This window comes from Neodiprion fabricii, chromosome 5, assembly GCF_021155785.1.
Source record: "Neodiprion fabricii isolate iyNeoFabr1 chromosome 5, iyNeoFabr1.1, whole genome shotgun sequence".
Classification (NCBI taxonomy): Eukaryota; Metazoa; Arthropoda; class Insecta; order Hymenoptera; family Diprionidae; genus Neodiprion; species Neodiprion fabricii.
This window is the reverse complement of record NC_060243.1, coordinates 11,333,799-11,357,471: the sequence shown is the minus strand read 5'-3', so window position 1 is coordinate 11,357,471 and position 23,673 is coordinate 11,333,799. Positions and strand designations below refer to the sequence as shown.

Sequence of the window (23,673 nt, the reverse complement as noted above, 5' to 3'; positions counted from 1 at the left end):
CAACGACTACACTCCCCCAAAGTGCATCATACGCAATGACATCGCTCACATAATCAAATTGGTTTGCCGGTGGAGTGCCAGAGTAAGCACTCCCGCATAAAAGACTTTTACGTAAGGTGCGTTGGAATGCTTACGAAATGCTCGAGGCTCGACGATTTCCGTATGCTGTTGAGCGATATATGGACAGTCGCTCTATCAGAAATGGAATCCATCGAGAAAGCCACGGAAAATAATTGCTTTGCTACACAACAGCGGCTCATGAACAAGATTAAAAAAGACAATTATTATTACGATACTCCAGAAAACCCGTCCACTGACGTTGCCGTTTCGATTCTCGAAGAGGAACACTCAAATCCTTGTGTAGTAAGTTCGGATTTGATTCAAAAAATCGTGTCGGAATGCAAGTCGAATTTATGCGACGGGGAGAGACCTAACCCGTACCACTACCCTGATTTCGCAAAAGACCTCATCAGGATATCGAGACATTTCACTTTGTGGACAGCCGTCATGCTAGACGATCAAGCATCTGTCGCAACATCCTCGTACAGTGAGGAGTACTTCCGGGAAACTAAACAGCTCATTTTTTGAGGGAAAAAAGCCATGCGGGTCGATAAGTTCCTCATCATACATATGAGATCGCTGGCCGGAGCTACGAAGCTTTTACAGGCTGTTCACGAAGCCAAAAACGCGCCGACACAGAGATATAAAAGAATTAAAAGTCACGAGGATTCCTTGGCCTTATGTGTTACGAATGAGTGTTCGATGGAGATTCCAGTTGAAACTGAACGAGTACAACCACTTCGAACGGCAGATATAAAAGAAACGAGCACAGAATGCAATTCATCTGCTGTATCATCAATCATCAATGTTGATGATAATATCATCAATGTTGACGATAATTATAATATCATCAACGATTTTAACGTGAGAAACTTTAATGTTTCCGACAATGTCAGAAAGGATCCTGCGGTATCAAAATCCCCACAAGAAGGTGACAGCCACGCGTCAGTGAATGTATCGTCTGGGTCAATTGATAATTGTGTCCTGGACGTAAGTGACCAGCCAAATACCTTTCTGAACGAAACAGAGGATTGGATGGGCCAAAACAAAAAAGAATCGAAACGTGGTAAGTATTTGAGATCCTGTCCAGACATTGAAAACTGCCATCAGCCACCGAACGTTGCATATACTGTACCGCTTCTACGAAACGGTTCGCTACTCGGTCCAGTTCAATTGAATCGTCGGGAACTATACCTCCGTAACACATGTCCATTTGACAGTATTACCCAAGCACTTCTTGTAGGCTATCGAGACTGGGTAATTACCATCAATACATTGAGTCTACTCAGAATCGATACTTCAGATTCGTCGAAGCGTTGAGTAAATCGGGTTGTATGAATAAACGATACACGGAAAGAGCTGAGATAATGAGTGGAATATGTGAGGTTGTAGATCCGAACTTGACTGTCCAGGAAACATAGGTGATCACATCGCCAGCTTGTTGAGGATGAATGGTCTTTCGAAAGAACCCTAGACTGTACGGCGTGTGGACATACAGAGCTCCAGCGTTCGGTTGTCGTCGATGTCGGCGTTAAGCCGTTCTACATAACTGGCATGTCAAGCCTTGAACAGACTCTAAGCGACGTTGTACAAGGAAAAAATATTTGCAGCAGATGTAATTGTAACGATTTGTCATCAAGGGGCACAGTCGGAAATCATTTTATCGTTGATATAGAATGTCTTCAATGGAAGCGGCTAGCTAAGAATCTTGGACACCCCGTGTGGCCAGGAATGTTAACGATAGGTCAGATACCGGAAAGAATTCGAATTCAGTAAGTTCCGTACACATGACTGGCAGTAATAGAGTACGCTGGTCACACTTATGAATATAAGCCATGCCCAGGTGAGCAAAGAGAATCGGGACATCATATTGCTTATACAAGGCGCATTACAGTTCGCTGGGAAGTTCATAACGACCTTCTTCCTGGAAAAAAGCCCATCATAGCTATGTCGTGAACGCTATTAATACAAAAAAAAAATCAGTATACTGGTATACGTAAAAGAATAAATGAAATTGCGGCCGGTGGGTTCCTCTTTATTCGAGTATGTTCATGTATCGAAGAGAAAAACAATACTAAAACGGGATAAAAATATGAAATGAAAACAACCAAACAAAAATATAAAAGGATAATGGAATCAAAAGACAAACAGAATAAAAACCGTTCTATAAATTTTTTTCTATAAAAAACTAAAAAAGGATAAAATTAAGGTTTAACGAAAATATCAATATGTTGACGAATATATTCACGATAATAAATATAAACACTATGAATATATTATCAAACGCAGATTTAATAGCATAAAATACCATGACTATACAAAAAATGACGAAGTTGTACCTCTATATCTGTCATCAGTTTCCAATGATGAAGTTCGAATAAGGTTCACATGTTCATAATTTATATTATCATAGCTTGATTTTATGAAGTCGGTATCGTCACATTCCGATAACGCGACGGTTGAAAAACGTTAGAGTATAAGGATGTTAGAAATATAAGAACAAAAACAAATATACAAAAAAAAAATATTAATATAATTAAAAAAGAAAAACAAAAAAATATATTTAAAAAAAAATGAAAAAAAGTTGGAACCAAATATTACCACGTCCTCGTCGTTGGTTCCGGGTAGCGCTAAGAGTGATAAAAAACCGATAAAAAATGAAATCGTAAAGTTTAAATTAAATTGAAATGGAATCGTAGAGATTAAATCGTCAGTAGCTATTTGTAATACCAACAAATTATTCATCAGCGGTAGAATAAGGTACAAACGATATAATCGTGGTACAAGCGCTTACAAACTATTTCTCGGTAGTACAAACGGGTACAAACGATTTCCCGATGATGCAAACAGGTAGAAACGATAACAGTGTCAGTACGAACAATTTCTCCGTAGTACAATCAGGTACAAACGATTTAATCGTGGATAGAAACAGGCACAAGGGATTTCTCAGTTCTACAAACAGGTGAAAGCGATAAAATTGTCAGGGCAATCGAGTACAAACGATATACTCATGGATGAATATGAGTAGAAAAGAAAAAAAAAATATAAATATATATATATATCGTTCGTACCTGATTGTACTCCCCTAGAACATATCAGAAAAATAATACAATTGAGCCAAGCAAATAGATACCGAAGAAAAAATTATTCTAGGTGATAAACAATGCTTTAGAGACCCTAGGGGCGAAGCTGATAATAATACGCATGTGGAAAACCATATATAAATAAAGATACTTGAATTTAAAAACCTGATAGTACCACTGAAAAATCGTCTGTAACCATACGTACCGACACTCTTATTATTTGTACTTGCTTGTACCATCGAGAAATCGTTTGTACCCGCAAGCACCAGGAATTGTATTATTTTTGCCTATTTGCACTACTCAGGAATCGTCTGTACCAGTTCCTACCATCAATAAATCGTTTATACCCATTTGTACCACCGAGAAATTGTTTATACCCGTTTGTACCAACGATTATATCGTTTGTACCCGTTTGTACCAACGATTGTATCGTTTGTACCCGTTTGTACCAACGATTGTATCGTTTGTACACGTTTGTACCACCAAGAAATCGTTTGTACCCGTTTGTACCAACGATTATATCGTTTGTACCCGTTTGTACCTCCGAGAAATCATGTGTACCCAATTGTACCAACGAGTATATTTATTCATTCATTGATCAACGAAATAAATTGGGGGAAAAAAAATTGAAATAAATTAGGAAAATTGAGAATTGGAAAATCCAAAATAACATCGGTACAAACGATGCTTATCACAATAGCATTAACGCAAAATATTCAGCTTAACATGAGTTGCGGACCAATTTTTCTTCCCCTTATATTCTTATCCCCCTTAAGGTACAAACGAACTTTAAGGCGGTACAATCAGGTACACACCGATTACAATCGATTAAAATTCACAAAAAAGCCTTTCCGTTTAGTGGGTTGCCAACTTCACATAGGTACTTTAATGTTCTCAATAGCAAATCGTCAATCTCGAGATAAATCATGATCACGTTCAACTGTGTGAGACATTCATTCTCGTACCAAATAAATAAATAAATTAGGGGTGTATAATGACAAAAAAAAGAAATAAGGTGTGAAAATAAATTATTTAAAAAAACACTCATTCATCCATCCATTCACTCTTGAGATTAAAGTAACGAATAAATAAATCAAAAGTGTATAAATAAAATGGTAAATAGAAATCATTAAAAAAATTTATCGTTCATCCATCCATTCATTCGCAAGATTTAAAATACACTCCCCACACACAAAATATTCACATAAAAATGTCTTGGTTCTATTCTCATTCCATTGCGTGCTATTGCGAGTCTATTCCACTTCCTCAAGTCTCCGGCCCCCTTTGGTTCTTTACGTTCATCCAACTTTTGTTCTGTCTGTCGTCGTCGAAGTCTGTTTCGTAATGTTCGTTTTCGTAGATGTATTTTCCACTTCATGTTATTTGACTAGGAAAAGAGAAAGAGAAACCATGACTACCGGACACTCTGCTATTCGTACGGCGTCTTATCGTCGAATCCTTCACGCGTTACCGCGAATCCCGTCCCCCACATCATCGTCGACCCAAACGCCACGTCTGGTTTATCACCGTACTACTTTGAATATATGACTCTCACAATACTTTAATTCAACGCACATCAAACAAACATCTAATAATATCTCATTATTAAAAAACAATTGTAGTCTCCCCTACTAAGTTCGAACTCATTAGATGTAGTGGTGCTCCTGAAATTGCAGGCAGAGTTTATCCGTTCTGAACCTCCTCCATTATTCAATTTAAGTATCTGAAAATTTTCAGCCTAGTTGGTAAAGCGCCGGACAGCCGCCAGGTTATAATTCAGTGTTCAGTGGAAGAACATTCGAGGTCTAAGTTGACCTCACGTGATTTTTAACGTTAGTTTTTTTGTGGTGGTAAGTCGATTTTAGTTCTTTTGTTTGAGGTAATAAATTACACTTTTGCCATTATTATAAAGTACACATTCGCTAAAAGTCAGGTGCGATATATTTTTGGCCCTAGAACTCAGGTCAGGGGGTTTTGCGACACCTGCCCATGAACCGTATGTGACGTGCACAAAGCAACGACGTATCTTGTTTGCTTCGCTCGAGCTTAAAAAAAAAATAAAAAAAAATATAACGTTGCTTATTAATCGTTTGCATTTCACATATTTCTTTCATTATTGGGTAAATATATATCGATCATAATTGCAAAGAACTCTTTTTACCGAATTATCCACCATTTATCTTATTTCCGAATCTTCCAAAACGGACCACATACGTATGGTCAAATAAATATAATTTTTTCGAAAGAATGCAAATTTGGTGATATTTTTAATCTGCTAGTATATTGTATTCACTTTAAAACCACGTTTGGAATTTTTCCATCGGTTGATAAGTAAAAGTTGAGAAAAAATATAAAGTTTTTTTTTCGTAAAGTTATCCCTTCATGTCTTTAAGAATTTTTCTTCGCTAAAAGTACTTTTTCCTAACTTTCCATATTTGAAAATTGACCTTCATGGATATCATTCTATTCCTTACTGAAAAACGAAGAGGTTTATTTATTGTAACGTGAGTGTATTTCTCGAAGTGCACGACTTGTGAGAAATCCACGTTAACGCGGATGTCTGCCTTCTGAGAGAAAAGTTCGAATGATTTATTTAATATTAAAGTTCTCTTGATTAGGGCTAAAAGAAGGGTCAATCTTGTTGAACCGAAATCACCCTGTTCTATCTAAATGCGTTTGATAGACTCGGGCGGAGCCAGAGCTGCCGTTACGGTGACGAGGGTTTTATACCGTTGCACCCTTTTTCGGAGACACGGAGTTTCCCCAGTGCTCCCTTCTAACACACGAGTTAGGGTATGTACCAGAACCACATTCCTCTTCAAACTAGGGATACAGAAAACTGTAACTGACGTTCCGATTTTAATTTGGACAATGGCGTTAGCCGCGACTGTCTGTCAGGTTAGGTTCACCAACGATCGTTCCCGCGCACGGATCACTCAAGCCGAACATCTCCAGGTCTCACGGTAACCGTCCGGTAACCTGCACGATATCGACAATATTAGAAAATGGCAATCAGGCTAACTGATGCGTGTTCACAAAGATATTCGATCAAAAAAATCGTAATCTAATTGTACATCGTAAAGGTTTACAAAAATGAACCTCTAAAGGAAAATAATATAAAATCATCAAATCATAGAATTCATTGATTCTATTCCTGATTGATCTTTCATAACTGAAGCTAGTGATTGAATAATTCTCTGAACTCATTATATTCCTGCTGTAGCGATTCTACTCTTTCAAATTACAAAGCGCTATGCTTGTGACATTTCTATCGCTATGATTCTAAGTTCAGACATGGGCTGCAGATGATCTCTGCTCACAATCAGTCGAAGAGAAATGAGCGAGTGGGGTGTTACGCCACGGGTCTACTGGCGATGCTCATGATAAGCCTGAATACCAAAAATTGTCCTATTCGTGGCATTACGTTGCTGATGTCGGCACCGCGAACATCTATCAGTGATTCGTGCACCAGTGTGCGCCCTGGTTCAAGGTGTCTGTCTCCTTCTTTCTTTGGTCGCCTTCTCCTCGGTCTTACATACAGGTCTAAAAACTCGCTCAAAATTTCAATGGTAGGGGTGTCCTCTTATTGAAGCACTGGCCGTTTCGCCTAGTGACCACGAGTGTCGCTGCTATCGAGGGATTCAGGCTGTGTGAGAGACGGAAACAAGTTTCAAAACCACGGACGGTCAACAACCTGTTTCCATCTCTCTCGCAGAGCCTGAATCCCTCGATAGCAGCGACACTTGTGGTCACTAGGCGAAACGGCCGGTGCTTCAATAAGAGGACATACCCCCATACTTCGGCGTTCCTCGGGTCCAGTCGGTCGCCTTCGGGTGCACGCGTCGGGTGTCGGCTATTGTCGTGCCTAGTTGAGTGTCGTCGTGTCCGATATCTCAACGTCAGTTGGTGACTTGGTGTGGGTCGGCCAGCTGACCGTTACACTATTCCACGGTCTTACATACAGGTCTGGGAACTTGGCTATTTTTAAGTGGAGAAGATTGTCTTCGTAGTGTGACCAAACTGTGTTCCTCCTTTGTCCACTAGCTGCGCTGTCGTACTAGGGTATTGTAGATATATAGATATACCGTGGCTTACATTCACATAATGAAACAATTTTTAAAAAATACAAATTTACGTACGAAACATTGCACCAAAAAAATTAACAGTACTATTAAAAAAAAAAAAAAAAACAAAAACGGTAATGGGATTTCACCTGTGTCGACCACGTGCGAGACAAGCACACTTCCACTGCACTACTAGTCGATACTATACATATTTATGTATTAGTGTCTCAAATATCGTGTACCCCAGCTTAGGATTTAAACGACTTGCAAAAATGATATAGTCTCACGGGAATATCATGAAATGAAATCTGCAGGAAAGCTAAAACCCAGAATGGCATTTTTGTTATTAGAAGCGGATTGCTCCGGGACGAATGCAGTAAAATGATCTTCTATCGGTGGATGCTGGGTGTCAGTGAGTGCCAGGTTCTTATTTTCAGTTCCCCAGTCCTTTGGTATTTTCACCGGATACCAGATGTAATTTAAAAATGTAAGCCGCCGAATGAATTCCTGCCTCTCTCGCACCCGTTCTGGCTCCCTCCGCTGGGTTTATCAGATTTAATAGAGCTGCAGTACTAATTCCGTATATTCCATTTATGCCATGGGCATCCATCACCTCGTGTCAATTATTGATGCGTCTGACTTATTGGTAATACTGAATTTGAAATACGAAATTAAACACGCGGAATTCGAAGAAAAGGATAAAAGCAAGTAAGAAATGAAGCGGACCCTCCAATGACGGATAAAATCTTTCTCTCAAAGTTCAGGAGAACAAGATTTATAAAAGCAGACAAAAAATACTAAACATAATTTACAGCATAAATAAAAATTTCGTACAGTAGACTCCTCAAAAGTTCCATTATGAAAGTTGACAAAAGAAAAAAAAAGAAACATGGGAATGTTCGAGCTGGGTATATAATTGTGGGTGTCAATCTTTGAGATTGTAAGTTTGCTAAAATAAATAATAAGCCAAATTTCTCTATCCAATGAAAGATATGAAAGAAAGAGATTACACGTTTCACCAAGTTTTTAGCCTGTGATTTTTGATGGCCGTTTGACTTGCCGATTTTTTTTTTAATTCAAAGTTTTCGTGAATCGTATGTGGTTTTTGACCCAATCATCGAAGCGGGGTAAAAAAAAACCGCAGTCACTTCATCCTTCAATCCTCTCAAACTTTTTACAGTCGTGCAACAACTAACAATGATATCCTCTTTATATACGATGTCCTGAATATTAGCCGTATTCTTCCATTAGCTTCAAAATTATGTGAATTCCAGGTTGAAAATATTGCTTATTTGACTGGTCTGTGTATCGGCGAAACAGTTGAACCAAGTACACTCACGTGCCTGGTACGTGTGTAATTGTAAACGTAGTTATACTGCGATATCGTGGCGTTGCAGGCATTCGATATCCTATATGTATACATTATTCACCGTATTCCAGTGTACATGCATCGAGGGAGGAATAGCTTCAGTTTTACGTAGACTCCACATCGCATGTGTTAATTTGACTCGTACCGAACAATTAAATTCTCATTTATACGAACTGTAGTTCCGCACTGCAGGCACGTGTAGTTTCTATGAGAATCAAATTCCATGTCAATTAGGAACTTTTAGTGGGATGGCGCACTATACGCACATATATTCGCGTTCACATGGGTATGGTACGATTTAGCGGTTTCCCAAGAGTGGCAAATTTATTTTTACCTGTAAATTTTCACGTGCTATAATTTGACTAACCAACAATTTTTTTTTGACCCACCGTTTCACATCATCTTAATTTCCTTCAATTTTCTCTTGTCATTATGAAAAGAAATCGAAAATAGCAGATTCGGACGAAGGAAGTTTGGTTACTTATACATTATAAACGGGTCAATTATTGCTCTGCCGTTTTTCTAATCCCAAAACTGCATTGTTTGTCCAATTTTCATGGTTCAGGATTAATTTTGTTCATGAATAGATTATCTACAAATTTCAATTCCGAATGTACTTTTCGATAACATTGATTTGTTTTTCGATAAAAGTAAGTGTATTTATTGCAACTTGTAATAACTTCGTACACATCGTTATTGTAAAAAAACTGAGTACTTGGTTTGAAGAGAAGCCATTTCAGATTATTTGTAGAGTATTTATTCATGAATCAAATCAGCACCGATTCGCCAAAATAGGGCGAAGGGTATGATTTTTTGAAATTATTAACAACTAGACTTTCTCCGTTATAACTCGCAATTTCAAATTTATTTCAGTGATAGGAAAATATTTTTTTAACAAAAATCGAGTTAAACTGTAGTTTCACTTGAGGTTGTCAGATTTTAAAAATTTTTTCTGTATAATTTTTCGAATAAAGTACTGAAGTCCGTACATCCTAAACACGCACAAGCTCGTTCGTTGCAAACGTAATTTTGAAAGTTTCCAAAATTCATCGAATATGATAATTTTTAAATTCTTTCGATATTCAATAGATTGTTTCTTTTGACCAAACAAGTAATTTGCATTCTGATATAAAACTAGGTATAAAAATTCATTAATACATAGATTGGACAATAACTTTTGGCGTCGGATCCCACTACAAAATTTTTATGAATGTAAAATGTACAACAAACGTGTAACTACATGAATATTGTATGCCTGGCATGAAATGTGGTTCAAATGAATCTACACAGGGCTGCACAATTTCAATTAAAGAAAACGGATTATGTGGCGTGATCCACCAATTTTTGGCCAGCCTTTACAGGCTAAAAATATTCATCCGGCTGCAATTGATTGGGTATGTTATAATGTACACCAAGATATGAAAAACTTAGAACCCTTTAAACCTCATTGTTTATGAGAAACAGTGTGAAAATCAATTTTATCACGTTTTCAGATCAAACATCCGTCTTAGAATTTTCAGCACCTCGTTTTTTCGCAATCTTCAATCCTGAATATGCAAAAGGGATAGAAATAACTTGGGTTTAATTTTTTGAGTGGAAAGATAGACACTGCGCAGTATTACTTGAAATTTGCTGAGTGAGATGGAAATGGGATAATAATTGAATCGGTATAAATATTCTAGGGATATTGAATTTTGTGGATACATTCCATATCCCCAAAGTATTTATTATACCGATTTTCAGCCCACTCTCAAAATGTCGATTCCTTAAGCATGTACAATACAAGACTTAGAACCTAACAAATGTATTTCTCGGCATTTTCTGAACATCTACCCGAAAACAGGTGTCAAATAATATTCTTTCAGTTGCAAAGAAAAGAAATTATAGGACTAGAGTTAAATTTGTGAACGTAATGAACTTGGTCAGCGTCCTTTGCGTAAATGACAAGGCGTCAGGATACAAAAACTGAAGGATTTTCACACTTCGCCATAGAGTATAACATATTTATTGAATTTGTAACCAGATTGGAATATTGACCCTAAAAAGCTGGTTGACCGTTGACGGATCGGCCCATGTTCAGCCATAGATAAGAAAAAAGACAAGATACGAAGCTCACATGGGCTGATAATAGAATCACCTCGTGTGGACGCTTATCAGTTTATCAGAATTTTCGACCTCTTGCAAATGCCATGCAATCAGTTGTCGCGCTCGCGGGAGCAGCGCTGCATGTATACGCAGAGTGTCTCGCTTATTCTCTTACAATTAGTCAACACTTCAGGACTGATTATGTGAATGGAAGTGGAAATGGAAATATCAACGAAACGAAATTGCTGTTCACCGCGCCGTTCAAACTGCGAATCCACGAGCACGAAAATGACGAAACTCGAAACTACTGCAGGTATTGTTCTTTGGGCATGATAGTTATCGTCGTTAGACGGGTGTTTGTATACTGACAGTCAAAATATGAGCAATGTAAAGCTTTAAGTTTTCAACTCGAGCGCATCGGGTTAGGTAAGTCAGAAAAGAGGCAATGTCTGCGTCGTATCAGTTATATCCTGATACCGACAATATTTGTTTGAATTGTGGTTCCTTATCTTTCTTGTAAATAAGATTTTTTCGTCATGTAATTTGAACGATAATTACGAAGCTTATCAAAATTATTAAGATATACAACATTTTCAGTAAAATTTTCATTTCGCTGACATAGTTCAGAATTCTAAAAGAAATCCGTCAAGGGGATTTTTAGATTTTTTAGTTTTTGTGCAGAGAGGACCTTCACTGTTCCTGTGTAATTAATTAAAATTGCATTCCTGTGAATATTATGAAATACTTGGTAATAGCTCTGTGCTACTCTTCAACGTAGCCAGATACCGAGATTGTACCCTATTCATACTTTTTGTTGAAAACCCAGTTCTAGAAATGCTGATTGGTCACAGCCTTCAAACGAAATGTTTCACATTATTTTAAATGATTGAAATTTGCAGTATTTTTTTGCCGAAAAAAATTGCATAAAAATAAAAGCAATTGTCAGTCCTTTGTGGGCTGCTGCCTAAAGATTTTTACACACAACCCAGGATTGAAAAAAAAATTTAGACTTTTCAAAAAAGATTTTTTATTTTTAAAAAGTAAAAAATGCAAAACATAGATTAGGTTGGAAAATTCTGAAAAAACTCAAATATCCGGTGTTATATTTTAAAATATTTGAGCAACCACTCGTAGTAGACTGTCTCCGAATTTTTCCTCCGAAAAAGAATCTTAAAAAAATAATAATGGAAAGCTGGACCATTCTGACTAGAGGTAAAAATTTTTATTTCTGCCACAAGTTTTTTAAGAATTTTATCAGATTTTCAAATTGAAACCAATGACGTGTTGGTTTTTAGAAACTATAATTTTGGAGCCCACCCAACTATTAATCTATTTTTAAATTATACGCTGCGAACATAAAATGCAAAGTGAATAGGAGGATTTGGCATTTATAATACAGAGGTCTTGATAGTGGTATTAAATCATCTTTACTGTACTCCAGAAATCGTTATTTCAAATGTACCATGAATCTATTTTGTTTGCGTTGAAGACTCCTGTGAATACACGCTCGGTATACAAAAAAATTTATCATTACCCAATAAACACCGAATGGTATAAATTAGGAAGTTTATACGAAAACTCAGTGTAAAATTGGTATGGGTAGAAATAATAAACGTTAGATTCGTTAAATAGATGAATAATTAATACGTTTAATATACAATTGATACCCTAAAAACGTAAATAATACGTTTATTAACAGGTCAGAATGTTGAGTTACTATTAACAAATTTACGTATTTCGTATAAAAATACGTATAAGTGGCGGACATTCGACTAATCATTATACGTATTCCGTAAGATTTCGACGTATATCCACCATTCGGTGTTTATTGGGTACTTTCCGTTTGTCTAATACGTATAATCGAGAAAGCTTTTCAATATTCATAATTTGCACGTGTGAAATCGATATCTATAGGAAAAGAGTTGCGAGATGATGCCGAATTAACAGACACGGCGGTGGATTGAGAAAGAAATTAATCATGACATTTATTCACGCGGTCGCGGTATAACTATTGGAGTTAGGTGTTAGACGGCGATGAATTCCTACAATTCTGACTAAAGGATGGTAGGTATTTTAAAAACAATTCGATTCAGTCATACAAGTACTAGTCACACAATATATTAGAATTTTAATACGGTGTTCAGGGGTTATAATTGTGAATTGATGGTGAGTTGAAATGATTAAGAAACAATAGTTCGAGTAAAGAAATAGTCGAAATAGAAGAAATTTAACGAGAGTCCAAGTTTCTGGCAAATCAACTCCAGGAGTCTTAGATCCTTATAGAGACGACTAACTAACGCTAGATTTTCCGAATGTTTCAGTTGTGTGTGATAGTAGGAGTGGGAGCGAATTTGGCTTAATAGTAACAGACGGAAGTGGATAAAATGCATGCTTTTGGGATTTCTCATTGGTGGAAATATTACGAATTATAGGATTTCTGTAAAAGTGAAGAGATATGTCAGAGGGTAGGAAAAAATGAGATAAATTTTTGAAACTTAAACAATAGGCGACCCTTCGTGGTCACGCTTTCTAGGCTGGTTACCGTCCATATCTGTTAAACAACCGAATGTTGTAAAACGGGAAAAACCTGCGTTGGTGACATTTTGTGCCTTGATTTACTCTTGAAAAAAGGTATTTATTGTTTGATTGGCAAATCTCGAATGAACATGTTGTCTTGTCAGGTGTGTGCTGGTTGCAACTGTCGGACAGCGCCATATGGACTGACCTGCTAGGGTCATATACCGGATTCGGCGTGTCCGTATTGACAATTTTATGAAAAATTAATTCTAGAAAATAGCTGAATTATCGGGTTATAGAATTTGAATGCATGTTGGCATCTTAGTTGTGTGCTGATGCACAACAGCATTGTATTCAGTATATATTCAAAATAAGAAAAAAAATCCCGTCAGTTCAAAGTAGAATAGAAAAAGAGTGGTTGGGAATAAATGTTAGTACGCAGTTAAGTGGAATATATCCAACTATTTCAATTAGCTAATTAATTAATTTAAACAGACAGCGAGAGAATTCAGGAAGCTATGCTGTGTGTTAATGTAAATAAATATCTTTGAACAAACTTTCGTGCATGTGTATGTATACTAATGTGTGCATGCAATGTATCTAATAATAATTGGGATAGTTCGGATTATTTTTCCCAACAAGTTTGTGCATAACAATCTGGAGGAAATACATATGTTTGCATAGCTGGCCATTGTTTCCACCTTGCGTCGTACCATTATATAATATTATATTATAGACACACCGTGCTGCATAACGATACAATTATTAAATGTCTTCGGGGCATGGAAGCAAAAACAGATTTTATTAGAATCCAGAAACACTTGCGTGTTTGAAAAGCGAAGAGAGCAGAATGGAAAGACCGGTGTCAAAATATGTTTACGTGCTAAATGAAAGCAAAACAACTAACCACAGTGAAATATTTCGTCCGCAAGGCATGAACAATCCATCTAATACAGCATAAACACTTAGTCAACGAACACCGAGCAATGATTCAAACTGATGATAATATTTTTCTTTATTCACATAATCGCGGTTATAGTTTAGGCCCCACCTGTCAACGACATGAACATCGCATGCCGCTGGGCAAACCTGTGTAATAAACGTGAAATAATTTGGTCGTATGATTTTGGTTGAAGTAATTTGATATCGTGACAGCCGTACAGATAAAGCCCGCAGGTGAAGAAACAGGTAGGACGATACAAGGAAAAAATACGAGGGTCATTTATAGGTTCGGAGTTCATGGATGGTGGTGATCACACAGACTGTAACCTGAAAAATAAATTGGCAACATGAAAGACTCGGTTAAGACCCTCGAGGTAAATTTGAGGGGCACGCTGACGAGGCAACTTTCTCTGAAAATGTCCTGCAACCATTGACCGAGGCTTCCATTGTAACATAAAAGCAGATATAATCTGCGAACAAGGCAGGTTATTCACTCCGCACCGATCGTCAACCCCGAACAGCCAACTCTGTGACTTCGTAACTTTGTACAGTAACTTCGTAAATTCTAAACACTTCGTTGGAATATTGCACGGAAGTTCGAGTGATTTCTGTTTGCTTCAGATAAACTTTCGAAAATTTCTATCCGATAGCTTCGGGTCACTCGGTTCCACTCAAAATGTAATTAGCGACATCACCACGCGTTTTAATTTACGCTTTGAAACCTTTTTGACAAAGAGTAAAGGCTCGATATTACATTTTACACAATTTCAGTAGATTTCAATCAATTGCCTTATTGTCTTACCATTGGCTTCGTAACACTTTAAATACCGTCTAATGAAGATACCAACGTGAATTAACCTGAGTTTTACTGCAGATCTCCATCTTAAAACTATGTGTTAGAAATGAACGTTGTGTCTCATGGTTTTAACTGGTTCTGCACGTTTTCACATCACTAAATGAGTTTGACTGGGTTGTTTCATCGGACCTTACATGACTTTCAGTAACTTGGCATGATATCACATGACTCCAACTGACCTTACCCAACATTCAACCATACACATTTTATACGATTCGTGATCTCACGCTGCTTTGCGTGTATAGAATTCAAGTAAGCCGTGCATATCCAAAATGCTCACTTGACGTCGTTAACAGCAGTGTCTGCGTCTGCTTCTTCCGTCCATATAGTGAGAGCAGAACGGGAAAGGGAAGTCCAGTATTTGTGTGACAGCTTCGCATTCACCGCCCAAACGTACAGCAAACCAAATTACCAAGTGGCAGAATCAACCTCCCCTCATGTGTACATGTGGGTACTTTCGTACACGCGATTGCGACGAATCACTTTGTACGCATGCAAACTCTCTGTACTGAGATGTCAACGGCACAGATCGTGCTACTCAAAGCTTGACAGTACGCGAACCGCTGTATTGTTTCATACAACGTGATATCGATTACTGGCAAAAAAAGTATAAAAAAAATACCGGTATCAGTACAGTGAACAAAGGCAAAGGTACTACTACAGATTGAAATCGCAAGTACGGTTGAGGGGTGAATGTTTCTTCCCGCTTCTTTCATCGAACCCTCGATTGTCCGTGGAGAGTAGATTTTTAGAGAGAATAAGATAAGAGTGGAACGTCGATCAAGCGAAAAGTTTAATTGGACCAAAGATAGGTATACAGTTATCAGCTATGTCCCGTGTGCGCAGTTTTGAAATAATTCATCTACCTTATAATGTTGGATTCGTCTGTCGAAACGAACTTGTTCTTAAAAAGATATTAAACTTTGTATCCTGTACTTCATTTATCTAGAATTTTACAATTAGTTACTTTTACACGAAACTGCAAACATTAGATACGGTTTCAATTTTGGAGATTAAAGAATGCTACACTACTTTTATCAGTTGGTTCTACGATGTCGCCGAGCTCCTTTCACTCCAACGATAGACAAAATCAGATGCTATAGTAAGCTCTGCTTAAGGTATCAAATCAAGATCAGTCCTCATTTCATCCTTCATTTTATTGCAAGAAATTTTACCGTGATTTTTCCAAACGCAGAAGAAAGTACCAAATTACTTACACGGTGAAGCTCAAGAATTTTGATATTCAAATGCATATACGCCATACAGTGATTCCGCAGACCCGGATGTTTTCAGTTTTCTAAGACTGCCGTAGTCTATTTTTGTCCCATAACAGCGTACATTAACAACAGTTCTAAACACTGTTCACTCGTCTCACGAAACGATCAGTCGCTGCATGCCGAGTCTGATACACAGAAAAAGAAAAACCGAATCGTAGATGACAAATACGTAACGTAGACGAGTGTTTCCTTTGTTTCCACTTTGCGGTCTTTCCGTTCTCCTTCCCGGACATTGTCTTTTTCCCAACCCCCAGTCACCCCCAAATAACAACGAAAATAACAAGAAAGGAAAAATTCTCCATTGTGTCCTCCAAGATCAGGCGGTCCTGCCCCCTACCCCGAAAACACCCAGGCGTCTTGAAACAGTATATAAAGAAGGAAGATACAATATGAACCGTTGCCCAAAGATATAACCCTCATGTTATTCAAATTTGTAGATAAATCATTCCTGCAGTGGTAACGGCAAGCGTTTATCCTCGTTGGGTGGAAGCGCCGTTACAATAGCAAAAGTGTGCGGGCACGATATTTCCATTCGCGTTTGATGCCTGCGCCCTTTTACGTTTCTCTATACGCAATTGCCTCCACATGTGTCTGCGCAGGTATTCGCCTAACAGACAGCTCGGCATGCCCACTTACGTACCTGGTCCCTAGCGCGGAAACCCTTTTATGCTCTATATGCGAGCTGGAATTGATCTGCGAGGCGAGGCGTAGCACCGCACCTCCTTTTTTTTATGCTGATTATTCAATAACAATAAAGTCTCGACCGAGTTCCTCTCGACTATACTGGCGTTGGCGGAAAAAGCGAATGCCGTCTCGTTTTTTATTGAGAGAGAACGATCGTTCCGAGCCGTATATGCTGACTCCATTTCGGATCTCGCGGTAACGTTGTCACATACACTTACGCAGATCGAGATCTCCAATCCAGAAGCTGATGAATATTCGGTGTGATGTAACATTGCTCAAATCCTATTGCAGTTGATTAATATGTGTGACCTTTAATTTATATTTAAGGTAGTACCGTGATAAATCACTTTTCTTACAATATCTTTCAATTTTTGAATACACATAATTTGAAGTGTCCTTTATACGTAGGAATTTTTTTTAATAGTCTTTGCGGTACTAAATTTTGCAATATTAGCGATCAAAAGTCGTACAATTTACATGTATTCCCTATCCCGACCGTAGTTAGAGTGAGCATTTTATTTAATAACAGCCATACTTTACTTAGAATTTTTTTTAAAAACTGAGAATTATTAATTGAGGATATAACAAGTAATTTTTTTCAAAAAAAAACATAAACAAGCAGTATTCATTTTTTTGTAAATAATTCTTAAAGTTTGTTGCTTTTAATGATTTTCGAACTTTCTCTCATAACCTGACCCGTGAGAAATAGTGACTTGGCAACGTTGCCCTACGCGGGAAGTTTAAAATGCCATAAAGGCCCAACGAATTGAAATAAATGTCAGAACTTTGCGGATATAGGTTACGGTACAGGTTTTAATCGCGAAGTCATTGTGTATTATTTTCAGTCTCCAATTATAACTAACCTCAAATTGATTTCATAACAATACATTTCTCTACAACACATGCTTGAGGGGCAAGAGATACTGAGTTAGAATGCAACGTTGCCAAGTCAGACAAAAGACGCAATGTGAAAATTTTTATACTTCTGCGCATGTGAGAGGAGGCGCAAAGGTGTACTGTATCTCAACTACTTCTTACTTTGGTTATAATGTTTTATACAGGGGATATTTCTCTGGAAGTTGAGGACTGCTGCTATCACGGTACTACCTTAAACCTAGGAGGTTTAAGTAAATTTCAAACCTTATTTTAATGGGCTATCGAAGATTTCCTGACGTTCATAAATTATTCAATATTGTCACATTTACTTCATAGAATCAATTGCTATTGTCAGTATTGGAAAAAGTCTGGTAAAATTTAATATCGTCAACGTATAATAATATACCACTCTTTAATGTACAGACTGAATTTAAAATTTTAAAAATTAGAATAATTAGAAATAAATGGAAGAAATATTTGACGGTATAGCCGTATTTTTCAAGAAAAGTAAACAATGACTTCCACATACGTTTGAAATGGAAAAAGATGTATCTCGAATTGCGAGTACATTCGGGCAACCAAATATTCACAAAAAGAAAGCAATGTGTGATACCACGAAATTCGCTATGTGAAGAACAATACAAATAGCGAAATATGCAGCCGTATAATAATTCCCAGATTCATAAACCTCACAGTATAGGAAAGTGACGGACTAATGATTTGGTGGCACCTTGTTTCTCTAACTTATTGTTAGATTATTTCGCACCTTTTTCGATTCATTACACTTTCCAAAATATTATTCCCGTTTTCATATACCCATATTTCCGTACATCTAGCATGCGCTTGAGTTTTGACGTACGGATAGTATTCATTGGATAGCACGATAATCTGCACGCCGCAAAGTACTGACAAGATATCCTTTCAAAATACGAGAGTAAAGAAATGACTTTCCACACAGACATTCTCGAGTCGCAGCATGTTATAAAGACAGGCGTGCCAGTAGCTGGAGTTGACAAGAAACGCGAGCTCAACTACACCTCATTAAATCACGTGCAATTGGAAAGAACATCTCCGTCAGTCATTAACGCTGCCAGAAAAAACGCGTTATTCACTTTTCAAGAGTGTGCGGACCTTTATATTTAGCCTTCAGTCTCCGCCATCCAGTACACCTACATCCATATAATATTCCGCGTTGCCTTTTCCATTTACGTGTTACCCGCACCGCTCACCTCGCCTCTGACTCTTGCCGCCACACCTCGTCGACTTACAAAGTTTCCATTCATCGGAGTACCAGGGACTGCTCGGGCATAAGAAGATGTTCTATGGCTTCGCCAGTTCAACGGAACGTTCAACGAAGCCGCAGTCGGCTAGCTCAACTTTCGGCGCATCTCGGCATCGGTGCAAAACTGCGTTGAAAAGCCAGGTGCTCACACTGCAGGTCAATGCTCGTGCTAGAAAGGTATGCATGGCAAAATCTGGCTGGCTGTACTCGAGCAGTGCATAAGCTCTTATGCAAACATGAAACGTTATGCACAGCTCGACCGAGATTACCGTTTTTTTAGTATTCCCCGGAAACGTGCTGCGCCCACAGGCAAAGTTGCTGCATCAAAGCTCGACTCTGACAATCGGCTTAAATATTAACCGTCCGTTTCCATAATGCTGTAAATATGTAATGCTTGCAAAGAAGCGAATGGGTTTTTCATAGCGATCGTGCAGGCATCGTCTTATTTGCAAGGAGCCACATCACTCTATAGGTAGTTACCTAGATCCCCTCACTTGAACAACCGATGCTCTTAAATCAAGATGCACTGTCAAGGAAAGTATCAGGTCCACAAATCGGACTCTATATACTTTATGCCAAGGAAATAACTGCAGAAATTTTAAACAGAATCCATATCCCAGAGGTTTTATGTTCTCCTTGTGAGTGAGGTTTTAATCTCACGCTGATTTTCGAGATTTGCAGTCTTAGAAAAATATAGTTGAATACCTACCAATATTGTAAATGTTAAAATGTATTTGTTGGTTTATCCGTATTTCATACAGCAACCAAGCAACGGATCGACATGTCCTTTTGTATAGATAGAGTTTATGCGCCAGAGAGTGATATAGGCTATATAAGTTACGCAAAATGGGTTATATTAGTTGAAAAAGTCATAAAAATATGATAAATATATCGCCTTACGACATGGAATGTACACTATGCGTTTGGAAATTCGGACCGTCACCGCGAGATGGCGGGTGTAGCCTCGCCTACATTACCATCCTAGCAAAACAAACACGTGCTGCCGCCTCGCCTACTTTACCATCTCATCCGTCCAAGCCTAAGTCAGCCATATAGCTTTGTCAGCGAAGCAGTGCCAAAATTTCATCCACCATGCTTTTCGGAATAAACTTCTTATATATAATTATATATACATGTTTCTTCTTCGTATCTCGCATAGTGAGGCACGGTGCCCCTATCGTATATAGTAGCTTCCTAATATAATGCTTTGTATGGTGCCTCAATTTCTACTGACAAAAACTCCGTTATTTTTCCTTATATGAGAACCACGGTAGCGAAGCCGCGGGTGAAAGCTAGTTTACCATATTTTAATAATATAATAGAGTGACTAGAGGTGACTACCATATTATGTTGTTTAAAATAACTGTGATATTATGGTACGGATTACCATCATATTATTATTGAAATCTACTATATGCGTATAGTAGAAGTAACTATGTACACAAACCGAGGTGGATTCTGCCCGATTTAAGGCCGCCCGTATTTGGGGCAAACGAAAATTTGTCGATTAATACACATGTAACTGTGTTAATATGACCAGAATAAAGAATAGTTCTGTGATCAATTATGATATGTAGTTTTACGTCATAAGCGATATACCGCAGATACACTTGAGTTAACGATGACTTATTCTCAACAACCAATCGATGGAAAACGCATTTATCAATTATATGAAAATCATTGCATTCGAAGGGACTTGCACCGAGGTCACTCACAGTACTAGCCGGAGATACGCTTCAAACACTAATTCAGCCCAACTCTTTGAAAATATGTTAATTTTCCCCCACTCATACAAAGCTTTTCCATCATATCAGTGACATTGCTATTATTTCAAATTAGTGGAGTGTGACGTTTAATTTTAATGGGCTATTTATAGACGAAATTACAAAGGAATAATTGTGAGTACTAGCAATGAATTTAAAGTGATAAATATGAACGAGTGAAAAATCTTGGGTCTGTCGGTCATTTGTCAAAATAAATTTATATGTTTATGAAGAGGTTTCAGTCGGGCGTGGCCGGCCATGCCCAGTTCTGTGAAATAATACAATTACATAATTAAACCTATGTTAAGCATGACAATCAATACATACGAATAACGAAATTGCACATCTCTAAGGTGGACATTTACCACGCGATTTGCAGAGTATCTGCCGCATTCGAGGTTAGGAACCTCTTTTACAATTAAAACTTAATATCTGATACAAATAGGCTAAATCAAGCTGAAAACATTCGATTTTTCATTAGGGTTCGGAACGAAATAACATGTATCAAAATCATTACTACCCCATCTTTTGTAGGGCTCAGGCCTTTTTTTAATCCTTATTGACTAAATTATTAACGATGCCGCTCGATCACTTCTCCGCTTTCGTCAGGTGGATATCCTAAAAGAAGTAAAAATTTGCAAGTTTCAATGTCTAGTACATATTTATACGTAGTTCGCTCTTCCCTACAATGTTTTTGTGCCCATACAACATGTTTTTAGCTTAATTTAGTCTATTTGCATCACATATTAAGTTTAAATTGTTAAAGAGGGTCCTAACCTCCAAAGCGGTAGATACTCTGAAAACCGCGTGGTAAATGCCCATCTTAGAAATGTGCAATTTCGTTATTCGTATGTATTGATTGCCATGCTTAACATAGGTTTAATTCTGTAATTTTATCATTTCACAGAACTGAGGATGGATGGCCATACCCGACCGAAACGTCTTAATAAATGTGTAAATTTATTTTGACAGATGACGGACAGGCCAAAAATTTTTCACTCCTTCATAATTGTTCACAACAGTCAAGAAAATTTATTCAAACGTAAAAATCTGGTTAGTGGAATTACATATAGTATAGTTTCACATACCATGATGATGATACAGTGAATTCGAGGAGAATAGTTCGTCTTGCTATGTAAAGATAGTTTCGTGTCGAACAATATTAATGGTAATATTGATTTTTTTTCAGCCAAGGTAATTGTAAAATATCGTTGCGTTAACAATATGGTGATTCAAACAACTATAAATAAGAATGTTTGAGACAAGAGTGTGAAATGTAAGTTTTCAACGAAGCAGGAACTAACCATATACTATATTCTTTTCTGAGAGTGTGGAATTACACTCAGATCTTCTGCGTGCTGCAAGAAGATCAGTTCTAATAATAAGCCGTTTGGGAATAGCGTTTTTACAGAATATGTTCTGTCAACTTATTATTCTTCATGTTATACTGCAGGCAAGTGCAGAAGGAAATACAGTATTTTGGGGTAGTACGACACATCCCAATTCCGAAAGGTCACAGCGTACGTTCTTATACAGAAAAATCATTCTTTAAGTACCCTACAGTGATAAGAAAATCAGATTTGGTTTAGAAGCTGATTCCACAAAATTCCCCAGAACATTTGTTGCATAAACATCATTTTGACGCAACTGTAATTATTCCGTATAATTCATTGCGTAGATGTCAAGTCATGTGACGCTGCAAGATTGCTTGAAGGAGTCCATCAGTACATGCGGGACAACACGGAACACTTTCATACACATGGCATGATGAGCTTTTTTTCGCTCGAACGGTTTCTCTTTTCTTGTTTCGTCTGTTGACCAAATTGGATCTATTCGGAATGAAGACCTTTTCCATTAGTGGGTTCCATTTGACGTCTCGTCGATTGGAGATAGAAGGCGAGCAATGCACCGTTCAGAGGTTTTTTGCATCTCTGTATGCATGTTGAAATCCATTTTTGGTGAGCATACGCTCAATCCGGTATTAATGGATCTTATATACGGCCACAGGTATGGGCTGAACGTGATCTTATTTGAACACAAGACGGTCCGTGTAACGTCTACAAGGCTAGGCACACAACTGTTGATCCGTAAACTGTGGCGCGTCCGGCACCCGGAAGTAGGAAGTAGGTATTATGTGCCTAAGCTATACTGCTTCATGTTGGTATGCTTGTAACATCGCCTGTAACAGTCGAATTTGTATTCTTGAAGCATCAACGAATTTACAATTAGACGCGTTTCACCTTGTACGTTGATTCTAGTGAATTTGATTTGTAAGAGTTGGTAGCCGGAGAAAACGATCATAGCGCCACTCCAACCTATGTATGTCAGTGAAAAAATAAACATGGCGCCGGTGAACGTATAAAAAACACGCTGTCCGCTCTCGAGCAATGTATAAATCGAAACAGTGTCAGAATTCTTTAGTTTCATATCTCAAAGTTGAACATTGTAGGTATACATTACTATTCTATATCAGGGCAACGCTCTTTTTTCTTTTACTGAAACAAGTTGTAAATCGTCAGTTTTCACCGAATTGAAAATCACGCAGAAGCACAGAATATTTAGCTCGTGTCTGAGAGGTACCTCATTCTATCTGACGTTTTTCCATTTCAATAATGTGTAAAAAAAAAAAACATATTTATCCCAGTTTCTTGACAACATTTTTGAATACAATTAAATAGTATAGTTTGATAGTGGGACTAACTTCATTTTGATACAAATGATAATGCATTTTTTCCGCAGACCGTTGAAGTCATTCTCTACCCGCCTTTGAGAAAAATATGCATAAGATATTGATTTTACTCAAAAAATAATTTAT

At 37.7% G+C, this 23,673-nt stretch overlaps 1 protein-coding gene across 4 annotated transcripts in view; it reads left to right on the top strand.

The window, feature by feature from the left end:
* The window catches only part of LOC124182552 (protein rhomboid), a 122,419-nt gene that overhangs the window by 56,884 nt on the left and 41,862 nt on the right, over positions 1-23,673 (top strand). Inside the window, exon 2 of one of the 4 annotated variants that reach the window (XM_046569984.1) lies at positions 7,558-7,619. The exons of 1 other annotated variant lie outside the window; for it this stretch is intronic. In XM_046569984.1, coding sequence (XP_046425940.1) covers positions 7,589-7,619 — 31 coding nt within the window. In that variant the 5' untranslated portion in view covers positions 7,558-7,588. Of the gene's footprint in view, positions 1-7,557; positions 7,620-10,804; positions 10,975-23,226; positions 23,304-23,673 lie in introns of those variants that run through there. 2 more of the 4 variants (XM_046569982.1, XM_046569983.1) reach the window with 2 other exon arrangements.